The sequence below is a fragment of the Macaca mulatta genome, chromosome 5 (assembly GCF_049350105.2).
Source record: "Macaca mulatta isolate MMU2019108-1 chromosome 5, T2T-MMU8v2.0, whole genome shotgun sequence".
Lineage (NCBI taxonomy): Eukaryota > Metazoa > Chordata > Mammalia > Primates > Cercopithecidae > Macaca > Macaca mulatta.
Window position 1 is genome coordinate 71,543,890 of NC_133410.1, and position 18,262 is coordinate 71,562,151.

The 18,262-nt window shown below is 34.1% G+C and overlaps 1 protein-coding gene across 8 annotated transcripts in view; it reads right to left on the minus strand.

Annotated features, from left to right (window-relative positions):
* Nucleotides 1–18,262, minus strand: part of ADGRL3 (adhesion G protein-coupled receptor L3) — an 854,829-nt gene that overhangs the window by 79,525 nt on the left and 757,042 nt on the right. For all 8 annotated transcript variants that reach the window (XM_078001870.1, XM_078001869.1, XM_078001868.1 and 5 more), the window contains 2 exon segments: nt 17,332–17,541; nt 13,117–13,337 (listed from right to left, as the gene is read on the minus strand). In XM_078001870.1, coding sequence (XP_077857996.1) covers nt 13,117–13,337; nt 17,332–17,541 — 431 coding nt within the window.

Consider the following 18,262-nt stretch of genomic DNA (forward strand, 5'->3'; position numbering starts at 1 on the left):
GAGGAAGCAGGAAAAAATGGCACTGGGCCTATTTGCTCAGACCTTTTGTGTCTGTCATAGAAACTTAAAAAAAAAAAAAAAAGAGAGAGAGAGAAAGAAAAAGCCATACACGTAGCCATTAAATCGAGGAGCTTTAAGCTATCCTTTTCTCTTCAATTATGGTGCTATATAACCTGTCTATCAGCTGTCAGGCAAAGTGACATTTTCCTGTCAAGAAGATCTGAGGAAATGCAGTACAAAGAAGAAATAAATTTGGTATCAGAAGATTGAAGTTTAATTAGGTTGGGCAGCCAACCTTTGAGATTTCTGGAGTCTGAAAAAGTGCATTGTTACTGCTCATTCTTCTGGGGTTGCAAATGATCCTTAGCATCCCATGAAGTTGATTCATGACCCGGAAGTAAATTATTAATCACTTAATTTCAGCTACATTTAATACTCCCCCAATTCTTAAAACCTCTGGGAAATTACATTTTCATTCTTCAGGATGACAGGAAGACAAAATGGAAGTGACTAGTTATGAGAAAGATTAATGTAAATTTTGAACAAATTACATTTGATGTTAAAAATAATATCTTGAATTATTTGCCATTTTGCTATAGTTAAGGCATAAGAAGAAAATAACTCCAGTGGTAAATATTCAAGACTGGTTTGCTATATAATATAAACATGCAAATCCTAAGTACTCAAATATTTCTGTGATTATAAAAGTTACTTAAACCTAAGTAATAATGGAATAACAGAAAAACTATCAAGAAGGGAAATTAGAAATGCCTATCAAAAAAGGAATGAATAAATACAATATTTTCTATTCATATGATGAAATGTTATAAAACAGTTAAAAAGGAGGAAGTAGATCTACATATGTCAATAGGATAAATAAAAAAACAAACAAAGTTGGGGGCTGGGTGTGGTGTCTCACATCCGTAATACCAGCACTTTGGGAGGCCATGGAGGGCGGTTCACTAGAGCCCAGTAGTTTGAGACCAGCCTAGGCAACATGGCAAAACCTTGTGTCTGCAAAAATTAGCTAGGCAGGGTGGTGTGTCCCTGTAGTCGCAGCTACTCAGGAGGCTGAGGTGGTAGGATCACCTAAACCTGGGTGGTTGAGACTTCAGTGAGCTGAAATCACAGCCCTGTGCTCCAGCCTGGGTGACAGAGTGAGACCCTGACTCAAAAAAAAAAAAAAAAAGTTGAGTAAAAAAGTAAGGTACAGAATCTAAACTATATCAAATGTATATATAATATAGTGTGTATATATACATGTTAAATACACACACACAGACATTAAAAACTACACACAATACATTTTTGATGGAGATATATATATATATATATATATATATATATATATATATATGTTATTTTATTTAATGGGAAGAAAAAAAAATCACCAAACTCATGTTAGTGGTTGCCTCTCACATAAGAATAGAGAGCACTAGAAGTGAACAAAATGGGCTTTAGCCATATGTTTTAGGTTAGTAATTACTGTTAGCAAATACACTAAAATGCTAACAGTTTTAACATCTGAGTAATGGAGGCAATGATGTTTATTATGGTTTTTGGCTTCCTTCACTTTGCTATAACTTGTAAACTTATTTTAAGAGCTAGATTTTTAAGTCAAAAAAAAAAAAAAAGTCTTGAACCCAAACAGATTGCCTACAAAAAGCCCATTTTAAAACAATGAAGAGGCTGGGCACAGTGGCTCACCCCTGTTATCCCAGGACTTTGGGAGGCCAAGGCAAGAGGCCTCCCTAGGCCTCGCTTGAGCCTAGGAGTTCAAGACCAGCCTGGGCAATATAGTGAGACCTCATCTCTACAAAGAAAAAAAATATTAGCTGGGGATCGTGATGCATGCCTGTGGTCCCAACTACTCGGGAGGCTGAAGTGGAAGGATGGCTTGGGCCCAGGAGGTCAGGCTGTGGTGAGTCATGAACCCGACACTGTACTCCAGTCTGCCAACAGAGTGAGGCTCCGTCTCAAACAAAAACAAAACAAAAACGAAAAACGAAGTCTGGCCTTCTTCTATTAAGTTAAATACATGTAAACTAATTTCAGTAGAAGTAGAATAGGCACTCTAAAAAGAAACTGACTACAAGTTCCCATTTTTTATGTAGACAAGATAATTTCTATATTCAAAATAAACACAATAATCCTGTTTGAAAAAATGCTATTAGTGAAGCAATCAATGCTTAAACACCACTGGTTTGTTTGGATAATTAGTTACCCTTTTGTTGTGGTGGTGTTCAAAAAACTTGGTCATATGAAATAGAAGTGTAGTGCTAAATATAAGCAGAAACAAACCAGAGAATTCAAGGTTGAAATATGAACATTGTCTTCATTCTGATTATAGGCTAGCTTGTCATCAACGTAATAGAAGAGAGAGACAGAGGGTGTATGTGTGTATGAGAGAGAGAGAAAAAGAGAGAGCAACAGACGGGGGCAGAGAGAGAGAGAAAAAAGAAACTCTTGGGGAAGGAAGATTTTCAAAGGTCTGAGTTCTGAACAAATATCCTTTTTTCCCTCAGGGTAAAAACAATGAAGGAGGCTGGGCACGTGGCTCAGGCTTGTAATCCCAACACTTTGGGAGGCCGAGGTGGGCAGATCACTTGAGGTCAGGAGTTCGAGACCAGCCTGGCCTACATAGTGAAACCCCATCTCTACTAAAAATACAAAAATTAGCCAGGTGTGGTGCCTGTAATCCCAGCTAATTGGGAGAGGCAGAGGCAGGAGAATCTCTGGAATCTGGGGGCAGAGGTTGCAGTGAGCCAAGATCGTGCCATCGCATTCCAGTCAGGGCAACAAAACAAGACTTCATCTCAAAACAAAAACAAAAACAAAAACAAAAAAACAATGAAGGACGAGACCAAAACATGGACATTTTCCCAGACTAGATCAGACACACACACACACAAACACACACACACACAACTGCAGCCCATGAATGCTGCTGAAATTATAGCAACATGATACAATAGTAATAATACGTTTTAAGAATGAGTTAATAATATAACTCTAGTTATTTTGTAGGTCAAACAAGTTTTTGAAAGCTAATGTGAGAACTAGAACACGTTTTCAGAAAAATTTTTAATAGGAAAATGTGCTTCACAATCTTCTATAGAAGATTATTTTACAAGTTAAGGAATCTTAAACAAATACCTTTATATTATTAACAGTTGTCTTGGACTAAGGGAATTTTAAAATATTAAATAATCTTACCAAATGTTTCAATAAAGTAAAATAGTACCATTAAATTATAGCCTTGCAAAACTTTGCTTTTTTGACAATGATCTCAGCTTAGCTAACGCTTTATTTGGAAATGTGCTTTCAGCATAGTGATATTTTCTAAATGTAAAAGGGCATTTCAAAATGATTATTTTTATTCTTTAAGAAAAATTTTTATATCAGTTTGGCAAAATGGATTTACATTTCATTTGGAACTGAACAGTGAAAGAGGCAATATAAAATAAGTAAAATGTACTTAACAAATCATCCCTCCATGAGGGCTGCTGGGGCTTTACTCTTTTCTGGAAGGCTGTGTGGCAAGAATCCCTTTTCTAATTTGATTGCCATATGGCCACACCTGCTGTTGTTTCTGGCCACATGCTGGCTTTCTCAAAGCCTTCTGTATTTCCTCCTATTCCTATTAAGTACCTTAAAAATTTGCATGATTCCTGTCCCAGTTCACTGTGTCTATGTTAAAACACTTCACTCAGCCTTTAAGGTGGAGAAGAATATTACGTGGGGTGTATGTATACATGCCTGAGCACATATATCCTACCTCAGAGTTATAAGTCTGACCATTCAATGACATTTAGATACAAGGTAAAAACACTGTTTAAGGTGAGACAAAGCTAGAAGAACAATTTATCACACTAAACACACTGAAGTCCAGCTTGTGAATGGTAAGATAGACCCGCTATTGAAGAATACAATTTATCTGAAAATTGCCTTTATCTATCTAGCAACATTTAATTTTTGAAATTAGTAATTTGGATTGGACATTCACATTTAATTTTTAAGATATGGCAATTTCTTTTTTATAAATGAATTCAATCATTGTATATCATCTATACATTATGTTTATAAAAGTACTGTAACAAAAGACATGAGACTTGAGAAAGCAGGTGCATTCTGACCACACTCATGTTTATTTGAGGCCATAGTAAAAACCTTTTGATACTAGATATATCCTATAATTCAAAGAAACACTTGTCATATACCACAAACCTTGACTTGACCTCCTTTTCATTTATCTAATATAAATATGTTGTTGAAATTCATTTTGTAGTATAATTTTTTGCAAATAATAAAAGTAACATATATTGTTAGCTACATGATGAAGTCTTACTGAATTATACAAGTTTATTGATTTCAAAACTCTAAAGGACTGGTGTTAACCCACAAGAATAAGTAGTCTTTGTCCTTGTGAATTACTCTATTTCAAAATATTAACCAAAGTTTTTTGGGGTAATGTAAATTAGCAATATGCTTGTTTCACTTTCTACAGGATGCTAAATCACAGACTGAATTATTCTTGATGAGTATTAAATGTAACCAGTAAACAATCGTTGGCTACTATTAGATGATGAAATTCACAAGGCTTAATCATAGCAAGTTGTTTATGAGAATTTTTAATTATATAATATCTTTTTCTCTGTAATATGTGCCGACATTGTTATATTTGTAATATATATATTTATATGTAATATTATATATATTTATGTATTGATGTATTATAAATATATTTTTATATAAATATAATATGTAAATATAATATGATTCATATATAATATATTCATATTATATTTACATATATATATCTGGCAAGATTGAGAGAATAAGAAAGGAATAAACTGGACAAGAAAGAAGGACAAGAAGAGAAAAAAGGGACAGGTATATATATCAAGTATAATAAATCTGGTCTTCAGTTTATTGCATAATACGATTGTTAGGGATTTTTTAATGCCATTTTCATCACAGCACATTCATACATCTAATATTGAAATACTTTGCAAGCAAGTGCATGAATTTTAAAAAAAGGTTGGTGGAGTGATACAGGGATGCAGTGAAATCAGTGGTGGTCAAGACTAGCATTTGAGGTTCTGCTACAGTTTTGGATCTTAGAATTAAACACTACCTCTAATATATCAAAAATAGATTGTGTTGTCTTTATTTTCTCAACATGTTATAGTTTTTAAAAGAATTTCATTATTTTTTTGGTAAAATGCATACTACATTCTATGATGGACTATAAAGGTAAGAATTATAACTATTATAATTTATTAATACTACTAAATGTTGAGTGATTGTCATGGTCTCATCTTAAGATGATATCATAAGAATTGTGTACAAGAAGCCCCTGTGACACAAGTTTACCTATATCATAAACCTTCACATGTACCTCTGAACCTGAAAGGTAAAAAAACAACAAACAAACAAACAAACAAAAAAACCAAGAACTGTAATCACTACTCTAGTGAATGGTTGCTTTTTAATACAATCTATTTTATAATTAAAAACAATGTTGCTGATCATGTCTGTATTTCTTCATTTGTATCAGCCAAATAATAGTACCAGTAATAATAAAAGTTCTAATTTAATAAATACTTATCTATGCTAGTCATAGATGTCTAGCATATGCTTTACATATATACATACTGTTTACATACAAATATACACTTTATGTATATACTCTGATTCATAAATACACACACACACACACACACACAGAGTTTCAAACATTGGAAGAATCTTGCAAGGTACTTACAATAACTCCCATTTATGGATTAGGAATGTGATACTCGGGTAAATACACACAGACCCATAGATAATAAGTAGTTGAGACTGAATTTTGTTCTAGTCTACCTGACTCCAAACTCACTGTGGCTGTTAGATGTTTCTCCAGAGAATAAAGATATAAATTATAAAACAACTAAAGGTGTAGCTTGGTTGATAATTAAAAATTCTCAATGAGTAGGTGAGAAATTTATATGCTGTATATAATGCACAGATTACTGAAACAGTTCTCAAGTCAAAATATCAGATCTTTCTAAATATAAGGTCATCTCGATGTTAGTGAAACTTTTAGTACTATTAAACAGCTTCACTGCAATATGATTTATATATCATAAATCATTTATTTAACAGAGTATAACTCTAAGGATTTTAGTATATTTAAGAGTTGTGAACCCATCAGCATAATCTAATTTTACATTTTCATTTTACCAAAATGAAACTCTGTACCCACCAAAAGTCACTCCCCATTTTTGACCTCCCACTGCCCTACAATGACCCATCCACCCTCTCCCCAATTTTAGCAACGACTATATTTTCTGTCTTTAAAGATGTGCCTATTCTGGACATTATATATATATGCGAACATATAATATATAGTCTTTTATAACTGGCTTTAATCACTTAACATAATAATTTTATGGCATGTGTTAATACTTCATTTTTATTGCCAAAAAATACTCATTTAGGTATTTCACATTTTATCTTTTCATCAGTTGATGGACATTGGTTATTCCCATGTTTTGGCTAACATAAATAATGCTGCTATAAACTCTTGTATACAAGTTTTAACGTGGTCCTTAGTTTTTATTTTTTAGTTTTTGATAAATACTTAGGAGTGGAATTGCTGGATCAAAACTATGTTTAACATTTTGAAAATCTGTGGAACGATTTTCTGAAGTAGCTAGCTACATCATTTGACACTCCCATCAGCAATACATGAGGGTTCTGATTTTCCACATCTTCAACAATGTTTGTCACTACGTACTTTTTAATGTAGCCATCCTAATCAATAAAGTCATGCTATATTATACATGATGCTCTAGATGTCTAATGATAGCTGTGGAAGTTGTTATACTTCTTTGATTCCAATAAGAACTCAGGTCCAATATTCAATTTTAAGTCTAGCATTTCATTGCATTTTAAAAATAACAGTACAGTGGTCCTGATGATCTCTGACATAATTCTAGTATGGATAACTTCTTAATAGAAAAAAATTATGCTCAACCCAGAATTCTTGTATATATGATGATAATTTTATATGTTCAATCAATCATTGGCTTTCTGGATGATAAAATGATGACACAATAACCCTTCAGCATTTACTACACATACACATAAAATGCTCTTGGCCTTGAATAAAATAGAATATAAACATATACATGTACTCCCTGTAGACATATTGAATGACGACCTTCATATGTCAATAACAAATACTTCTCCATTATCTGTACTATTTCCTACTGGCCAAGCTATAGTCAAACACACCTGGTGATAATATTACAGCAAGGCAGATGCTTTACGTCAACAAAATGTTATAAGAACATTTTATAACATCATGTAATCATTGCTTAGAAAAATACTCCTTAAGTGAAAATATGATTTTCTATGAATTTGAAATGCTAAGGAATTGTGAACAAGGTAATTAAATAAATCTATGCATATAACTTGCAGGTACCATCGAGTTCAATGTTCCTTAACTAATCTCTTTCTTGAATAATACTCTAATCTGATATCTTTAAAAAAATCTATAATCACTTTTCTACCTACATGATTATGCTGGTTAGATGATGAAGTGAAAATAAGGAAGTCTGGGGTCTTTTAACTAACAGAGGAGAGATTACCCCTTTTAGAGATACTCTTAAGCTAATGAGCTGGAAAGACAAATGTAAAATTTAATAGATAATTTACAACAATTTTCAGATCATAAAATTTGATTTCAATTATTTTTAACAGCTTGGCTATTCTTCTAGTACTCAAGAATATTCTGATCGATTATAAATGTTCATGACTTCATCCACATATTTAGAAACCACTCAACAATTTTTTAGCCCAGATTTTCTCTCCTAGACAATTCTCTGGGCTTAACCCCTTCCCAGTGTACTCTCTCCCTCTTCCTGGTACCCACTTCTAGTTCCTTCTTCCAATCCACTCATGATGGTAACCACTGCTTTTCCATACATGAGATTGAGTGGAAAATGCTATAAACTATCAATGTGATTTTTTCTTTAAATAAAAATTTACTGTTCAAACAGTTTGCATGCTTTGGTAATATTGGAATAATTAAAGTTTAAATGAAGTGATTAGTTTCAGGTCATAAAACCAAAGTATTTAGCACTGAATTTCCAAATCTGTCCCATTTGAATTATTGTTAAGTCAGTGCCAGCCTTCGCTATAGTTTTCTTCTGACAGTATCATATTGATGTCATCCCACTGAATATCCATATGAATAACAGTATGAGAGACATAAAAAGATAAAAGAAAGAGGTAAATGAAAATAAATGCCCATTATTAACAGTGCAATTTATACCTGTGGTCTACTAGCAGAGTTTTTTTTTTTTTTTTTTTTTTTTTTTTAAGATTATTGTTTTTTAAAATGGATTTTTAAAATATCTAATTATTTTAACCAGATGTTATTCTAAGTACATTCTTGAATATAATGTCAGTACAGATAAAAAGGTTTTGTTAAACAAATAATGGCTCCTTACAAGCACTGCAAATTGATGGCAAATTAAGCAACTTCTCAGAATCAGATTTGTATGCTTTGTGTGTATGTGTGTTATATAAAATAATAAATTCAATAGCCCTAACAACATTTCATAGAAAAACGTCAAAATCCATCAGCCAGATGGAATATGATATTTATCTCCATATCTGTAAAAATAGCATTTATTTAACCTATGAAACAATTTTATCTCTGATTTTATCTCCTACCATTAATATAATTCTCTATATTTTAGAAATGTAAGGTATTATTATTATATTAAAGGTTTTAGAAATAAAGCCTCATTGTCAGTATAATAAATACATTAAGAGGAGAGAAAAGGGAGATATGTCTATTATCTGAATTATTATAATAGACATTCAATGGTTTTATTCTAGATGTACTCTAAGTGGGCAAGACTGAAGAATAAAAACTTAAGAATCATGAAGTTGCAAAAACAAGTAAAAAAGATTTCCAAGACATACAATTTTACTGTATTGAGCTTAATAATAATTTAAAGAAAATAGTTAACAATATTTCTCTGATTTCTGGCTAGTTCCACTGTATTATAGGCTGTGGACTATACATTTTCATACTTGAAAAAATCAGTGTAGTACATAGGAAGGTGACACTGCAAACAAACAAACTTGAGACAGCAGAGATGTGTGAAAAAAAGATGCACGTGGTGAGCAGGGAGTGGGAAATGTCATATTAAATAAAATAAAAGCAGGCCGGGCATGGTGGCTCACACCTGTAATCCTAGCACTTTGGCAGGCCAAGGCTGGCGGATCATCTGAGGTTGGGAGTTCGAGATCAGCCTGAAAAACATGGAGAAACCCCATCTCTACTTAAAAAATACAAAATTAGCCAGGCATGGTGGTGCATGACTGTAATCCCAGCTACTCGGCTACTCTGGAGGCTGAGTCAGGAGAATCGCTTGAACCCGGGAGGCAGAGGTTGTGGTGAGCCAACATCGTGCCATTACACTCCAGCCTGGGCAACAAGAGTGAAACTTCATCTCAAAAAGAAAATAAAACAAAATAAAAGCAATGCACAACAGCAGGAGAAACTGGAACAAAGACAGTCTCGATGATAAGAAACAAGATATATAATTCTATATACAGAAATCCTTTGAGTTGCATAAAAATTAATGGCTTATATTTTCATTGCGATGTCTTGATTAAACCCCAATGGAAACAATCTGGTTCACTTCAACTTTTCAAGCAAACACCATGGCTCAGTACTGGTTCTCTTTTCAGTATCTGCTTCTTCAGTGGGCAAAACAGCACTGTATAGATGTTGGACTGCGTGAATTCCGAAAAAGTAGAAGTTAAACATTTTTTACATGTATTCTGAAGGCTTCTCTGTGGACAATTTATTTAAAATGTACAACAAGACACTAAAATGTGTTATGCCTGCCTGTGAAATAATTGAAATAATGAAATTTTCTCTATCTTTTCCTCTTTATTTTCCATCTACCCTCCCTTTTCTCTATATCTGTTTTGCTTCTCTTTCTGTTGGAAAAAGTGATAATTGCAAAACTGAACTGTTATTAAGGCTTGTTTTAAATCAGTGCCTGGGAAATAAATTAGCCCCTAGTCTCACACAGTAATAATGTCAGTAAATGAGAGCTTCCAGTTATGGTGCAGGAAATTAAAGCAATGATGGCCAAAGCTTTAACAAAGTCACAAGAGACTACATATTATTGATTCTAAGAAAAGATAGATTTCTACTATCCAAAAAATGACATCTGTCTCAAAGTAAATGACTAAAACACAAACCAAACAAATTGAATGAGTTCAGTAACAGGACAATTTCCAAATACCTAAGGAGAAAAAAAATAATGTAAAAGAAAAATATAATTTGGAACTTCAAGAGAGCAAAATGGAGCTACTTAGCAACAATATTTGAAATAGTATAAGGTCACAGATAACTATATTACTCAATTTCGTGGTAGAAAATGCATTGAGAAAAATGTAAAGTCCCATGATCTAGGTGAAATGACTGCTAGGGGCTTTCTTTTTTGTTTCGATGAAAATATTCTAAAATTAGACAATAGTGATGCGTACATAATACCATGAACATCCTAAAAACAACTGAAGTGTATGCTTTAAAAGACTGAATTTTGTTATATGAATATATCAAAGATATTATTTAAAAAAACAAATAAATCTATATCAATCTAACACCCCTCCCCTAAGATATCTTTAGGGACAACCTCAGATAATGTGTTTTGTTTGTTTGTTTTTTGTGTTTTTTTTGCTAATCCTAGTCTGTATCACAGATGTCACTGGAATCAACAGAAAAAAATCACAGACTTGATTACAATTCACAAAGGTGAGATTAAAAAAATAATAGTTATTGGCATATTTAGACAAATAGTTTTATACAGCCTGTCAGTGTACTCAAGACAAAGACTAGACAAATGGTTTTATACAGCCTGTCACTGTACTCAAGACAAAGACTCAACGTGAATAAGTCTTCTTTTAATTGTAGTGTTGGTGCCTAAAATAGCATAGTTCACATATGCTGTTTTAACTATGCTCCCAATAATTCTGGCGTCCTCTTCTTGTCGTTCCCTTTTTATGAATCCTCACTTCTGAGAAGCAAGCTGTTTTACTGCCAGCATGTTCAGACTGCTGATTGCCGGTGGAAAGTCATGAAATTTGGCTTATTAACTTCTGTACAAATTGAAGTTATCTAACCTCATCTGAGCCTTCACTGCTGCTTGAAAATCTTTTTATTAATATCTAATTGGCTCCTTAGCACATTTTCCATAGTCTTCATTTCAAAGCTTTTCAAATCCGTTCTCTTGACGTGACCTCACCTATTCACTCAATAGAAATCAGCATCTTTTACTTGATGGAAAAGTTCCTCTGCTTCAAAATGTACCTTGCCTGTCCTTTTCTTCACACTCACCTCAAAAAAGTGAGGTCATTTTACAGTTTCAAAAAAAAAAAAATTCCTAGTTTATTTGAAATAACCTGACTTGGTTTATCTCACATCTGCTACCAACTAACTCTATAACCATAGGCAATGCAATTAATTAATCTAGTATTTTATTTTCTCACCTGTAAAATTAGTGCCATGGACTTTGCAAATTCTAAGACCACTTTTATTAATAAATCAAGAGTTTCCTAATCTTGTGTTGAGTCTTGTGTCATTCTAACCCCCAAGACTTTTCGCTTTCATTTGGCCCATATGTACCATAAGGAATTTTCTCTCTACGAATCTCCTCCTATTAATTTGATTCTTCTCACCCTAGATATGCTTGACTTCATATTTAAAATCTTCCTTCATGATTATCACATAAGTTAATATTTTCACTATTTTTCAATCAACTTACTTCCAGGTGTACATAACACTATTACTACTGACTTATCTCTTCACACCTCCCAATTTGACTTCTGCTTCCAGTACTTTGCAAAAATGGCTGTTGCACTACTTGGGAGGCTAGGCAGGTGGATCACTTGAGCCCAGAAGTTCCAGCAGCCCAGGCAACATAGAGACCCTGCCTCTTAAGAAAAAAAAAGACTTGTTTAAGAGGTCAAATGTTTTTTTTTTGTTTGTTTTTGTTTTTTACTTAAGTTAATTTTGACATAAAACACCACTGATGGTGGTTTTCTGTTTTAGTTTTGTTTTGCTTCTTAGAGATGAGTTCTCACTCTGTCATCCAGGCTGGAGTAAGGTGGCATGGTCACAGTTCTCTGTAATCTCAAAGGCTGGGCTCAGGCGATTCCCCTGCCTCAGCATCCTAAGTAGCCTTATAGACATGCGCCACTGTGTCTGGTCACTGATGGTGTTTTGAAACACCATCTTGAGACTTTCTTCTCCCTTGCCTTGAATCTGAACCTCATGGTAATCTTTATAAGCCTCTGCTTACCTCTTCTTTTTCTCTACTTGTAATTTTTCTCCTGAGGCTATGTTCTAAATATGATTATTCATCAGAGGTCTATCTTGGTTTACTTTCTAATCTTCTCATAAAACTTTGATTTACTCTGGAGATCTCAACTGTTATACGCATGTAGATTACAAACGTATTTTTCTCTGAACTCCATGCTTATATGCTTCACATCTTGATAGGTATGTCTTAGCAATTTAAAGCTATGTTGAAAGCAAAATTCATCACTCTACCTCAATGTCTACCCAGGAAAAAAGGGGAAAAAACACAGGCTGTCCCTGCTCCTATACTCTTCCTGTTGATGACATAAAAGGCTTTCCAGTGACTTGAACTGACCTGTCAGGAAGAAGAGAAGCCAGCAATGTCAGGGACTGCACCATCCTATACTAGCAAACAGCTCTTCATACAGCTAGTTCTTCCTTTGACTAATGTCTTAATGTTCTGAAGAAAAATAAAATTATGATCTCTTCGTAATTACACAAGGTTATGATGTAGATGTGGAAAAATTATACTGTTTTAAAACAGCATCGTGGTAAGTCTCAAGGTATCTTTTTCTTTTTACATCGTAACCAAAGTATAACCATGGATTGAATTATACACATTTGCTGCTCAGTTTCTTCATTTATTGCTGTGAGGTAATATAAAGACCTTAGCTTCCAAGAAAATCCAACACTTTTATTTCACCTAGATTTAAAAAGAAAGAAAACAATAAACTTACACTTTATCTGTTCCATAACTCCTGTAGTCTACTGCAGCTGACACAGCCACAATGAGTGCAGGCATCCCATAGCCGACCAGATAAAAGTATTTCCTACGTGAATGTTCACTCTCAAAAACCTCCACCAGCATGATATAAAGCTGCACCCCCTCCAGGAACATCCAAGTGAAGGCAGCCAAGAAGAAGAAATGTAAGAGGGCAGCGAAAACAGCACAGGCAATCTAGGAAAAGGAACAAATGATTTAGTCAAATCACTACCACATGGGATACTGGTCAACTGCCATAAAACCAAATTAAATATTTACCGAAACTGCATTACAATAGGTCTGCAAAATAATCATCTAGGGAAGATTCTTAAAACACAGATATTAAAACTAACATACTTAAATATAATCTACCTTTGAAAACTGCCTTTAACATTAATAATGGCTTATGGATGACAGCATATCATCAGAATAAAAAAAATACTTAGGAAAAATTCTAATAAAAGTCTATGAATAATTATTCCTGAGAAATGAGCATAAATATTTTAAAAGAGATTTTAAGAATTTTTTCTCTTAGCCATAATCATGAGTTAGAGTTAGAGTTAGAGTTAGAACATACTAACCGAGTAAGTTTTTCAATAGTCAATGAAAGAGAAACATTAAAACTAAGGGGAAAATTAAATAGTGTAGTTAATTGCAGTCTTTTCATGATGAGATTATTACTATTTGTTTGTTTCATGATGAAATTAATTATTAGTAGTTGTTTATTTCTCCCTGCCTGGTATCAAAAAGGATTTAAGGTGGTGGTGGAAAATTCATGGTGAATATGAATAAAAATTGATCTACTTAAATGTTCCCAAACTGCTTTCTTTCCTTGATTTTTTTGTTATTGTACTAAATACTGGTTTAGACAAGCTTGGTCAAAAAAGGCAGCCAGTTCTCATTTTTGTATATTTTCTAAAGTACTACAATTTTCAGCTGACCAACTATCAATTTCTTACCCTTATGTCAGTTCCTGAATTCTCATTTCTTTGAGTTCTTGTTCCTTATAGGAAGCCCTGATTAAAATCTATAACTGCTACTGGAAAAGGGCAACAAACTTACAGAAGTTATCAGAGTAATAGAAATTCATTGGTGAGTATAATCTCTATGAAATGAGACAAAAGGGCAGGTGAAATTTTGGGTTACAAAGATGACAATGAAGGAGAGATCAGGAAGTCTTACATCTGAGGAGCTAGAAAGAAAGCTGATCCTAAACACTACGTGGAGTGCAGAAAAGGACACCTCGCTAGCAAGGAGAGTAAAGACAAGTTTTGCTGAGCTGCACTCTACCCATGTTTTTCATATCAATCATTGTTCTCTATATTACTTGTTAGAAATGAGTTTTGTGTAGTCTGCAATATTTGGCGAAGTTTTTCATACCATATGTAACATCAGGAAACAAAAATAAGAATAAGGTTTCTAAATGAAAAGAAATCACACAGCATTTGAATTGCAAGCTAACAAGAGAATAAAATGATATATTCTTGGAAAATAACACAATTTTCCATTTCTTGCTTTTTTGAGTTGGAACTTCAACTATTAATTTTTGTTATCATAAGGCTTTACTTTTTTGGGGAAAGAAATGTGTACTTTGATTGCTTATTCATAGGTATGCATTTATGGGGAAAGCTGTCACATTAGTATATGATATCCAATTAAAAATATAATCACCATAATTGTACCCTTTACAGTCATTAATCATGAATGTGTAATCACAAACATGAATCCAACTGCATTTTTATTGTAAAGTACTCCATACATATGGACACATACCAGAAAACAGCATTAAGTAAGCGAACTATTTATTATGCTCAAAAGTCTTCTACAAAATGAAACTTTTCTGCTCATTTGCAATTTTACTCATGATAACAAACTTGTATCATGTGCATAAATCTTAAGTAAACTGAAACTGGCTCACAAAAATTATAAGTGGGCATAAAGTCTGTGTAATATTAAGATACTGTCTATTATTTACATTTTCTGTTTGGTTTTACCAACAGCTGGCTAGTGCTGTTCTTTTTTTTTTTCTTTTCTTTCCCTTTTTCTCTTCCTCCTTTCCTTGATACGAGTAAATGTAGGGTGCAATAACGTGTAAGGTTAGCACTTAAAGACATGACCAGAACTCATCCAAATATAAAGTGCCAAACGAAAATTGGGAAGAGCTTACATATACTAAAAATGATTTGCAGGTTGTACTATTTTCCAAAATACATCAATTAGAAAAACTTATTTTAGACCTGCAGATTTTAATATAATATTGTCTATTTTTAAGGCATATTACAAACTTTAAAACATTATTCTGGCCGGGCGTGGTGGCTCACGCCTGTAATCCCAGCACTTTGGGAGGCCGAGGCGGGCGGATCACAAGGTCAGGAGATCGAGACCACAGTGAAACCCCGTCTCTACTAAAAATACAAAAAATTAGCCGGGCGCGGTGGCGGGCGCCTGTAGTCCCAGCTACTCAGGAGGCTGAGGCAGGAGAATGGCGTGAACCCGGGAGGCGGAGCTTGCAGTGAGCCGAGATCGCGCCACTGCACTCCAGCCTGGGCGCAGAGCGAGACTCCCTCTCAAAAAACAAACAAACAAACAAACAAACAAACAAACAACATTATTCTATTAATTGGAAAAAAAGATATTCTTTCATTTTCTAAATAATTTTACCAAAGTTTCCTCAATATTGAGCCCTGTGGTTAAAACAAAAGAAAAAAAAATGACAATATGTAGTTCCTTAGAAAAACAAGTTTATGAAATAATTTCTGAAGAAATGTACATCTCCTTCATTGCTAATGGGAACACAAAATGGTACAGCCACTTTGGAAGACAATTTCTCAGTTTCTTTAAAGCTAAATATACTCTTACCATGTGATCCACAAATTGTGCTTCCTGGTTTCACCCAAAGGAGTTAAAAACAGGTCCACACAAAAACCTGCATACAAATGTTTATAGCAGCTTTCTTTGTAATTGACAAAAGCATAACTGACATCTTGGAAGTAATATCTCATCAGACAATGAGATACTATTTAGCACTAAAAAGAAATAAGCTATCAAGTCACAAAAATGCATGGAGGAAATTCAAATATATATGACAATTTGAGAGAAGCCAAGTCCAGGCATGGTGCTTCACATCTGTAATCCCAGCACTTTGGGAGGCTGAGACAGGTGGGTTGATTGAGTCCAGGATTTTGAGATCAGCTTGAACAACATGGTCAAACCCTGTCTACTAAAAATACAAAAAATTAGCTGGGCATGGTGGCAAATGCCTGTAGTCCCAGCTACTCCAGAGGCTGTGGTGGGAGGATCGCTTGAGCCTGGGAGGTGGAGATTGCAGTGAGCCAGGATCATACCACTGCACTCCGGCTTGAGTGACAGAGTGAGACTTTGTGTCAGAAAAGAAAAGAAAGAAAAATGAAAGAAAGAAAGAAAGAAAGAAAGAAAGAAAGAAAGAAAGAAAGAAAGAAAGAAAGGAGGGAGGGAGGGAGGGAGGGAGGGAGGGAAGGAAGGAAGGAAGGAAGGAAGGAAGGAAGGAAGGAAGGAAGGATGGAAGGAAGGGAAGGAAGGAAAGAAAGAGAGTGACCAATCTGAAAAAGCTACATACTAAATGATTCCAATCATATGACATTCTGAAAAGTCAAAACAACGGAGATAGTAAAAAAGAAAAATAGTGGTTACCAGAGATTAGTGGGAAAGGAGAGATTAAACAGAGGAAGCACAGAGGATTTTCAAGGCGGTGAAAAAAACTCAAACCCAGAGAATGTACAATACCTAGAGTGAAACCTAAGGTAAACTATGGAATCTGGGCGATAATGATGTGTTGATGTAGGTTCATCTGTTGTCACAAGTGTACCTCTCTGGTGGGGGATGTTAATAATGAAGGACACTATGCATGTGTAGGTGCAGGGAATAGATGGGAAATGTCTGTAGCTTCTGCTCAATTTTGCTGTAAAGCAATAACTGCTCTAAAAAACAAAAGTCTATTTAAAAATGAAATATACACCTTATTCATAAAGTTTGCTGCTTATTTATGATGATGGGATATGAAAAATGGAAAACTGAGTAAGGCCTGAAAATTAGTATCTATCTTAGATGACTAGAAGAAATGATACTTTCAAACTAAGTAGTTTTAGTATTGGCAGTACTGAAAAGCTGGAAGTGGAAAAATTCTTCACTGGTATCAATGTAGGTTGCTTACTGGTTGGTCAGTTCGGTTGATCCCAATCAGGAAGAGCAGCTCTGCTACAAAGAGACTGATGCAAAGGTTCTTGTGGATGGTGTTACGGTCACTCTGGAGCCCGCGGAAAAAGCAAAATGTGAAGATGCAAATCAGGAGACAAACAAGCGACAGCAAAATTCCAACCCACGTGATCACATCCAGAAGGAGGTCATGGACCGCATCACTGTGCTGGAAACACAACGAAAAAGCCATAAGTTGCGCTTATGCATAACCAATTACAAAGTTTTATAAGGGCCTGGATTCAGAAAGCATGATAGTAATAATGCACAAAATACCCTCTATACCCACAACGAATAAAGTAACTTAATGATTTGGGTTTTCTCTTCCACAGATAGAGCGTTTTATCTTTTCTGTAAGGTGTAAATCAGTTTGATATTCAGAGATGCCAATAGTGTTTGCTTCTTTCTCAGCTACAAACATTTTCAGAATATAAATAGTTAAAGCAGACCGACTTAATTCTGGCCAAAGATTTCGAGGTAAAACATTTTATTTTTTAAATTTGTATCACTTTTTTGGACTAATTTTCAGACCATCTCCACTAGGAAACACTATTTAAAATTTTAAGCTTTATACTTGGGGAAGTTGTATCTCAACTAATTTTTGAATCATCTAAGGATTTTTAAAATTAAAAATGCAATTCCTTTGTCCTATAAATCTTGTATCATAATTTCCAAGGTTGTGTTATGTAAGTATGTATTTTCATAAAGATCCCCAGGGAATTCTGATGAATAGCCACACATGTGTACCATTTATTTTTGGGAAGATCTAAAAGAATGAGGATATTCATTGGATTTATATTCATATTGAATGGCTTAGAGACATCAGCAAGTTTGATCTTTGAAAGATTTTGCATGAATAGAGCCTGTTATACATTGACAGAAAATAAATA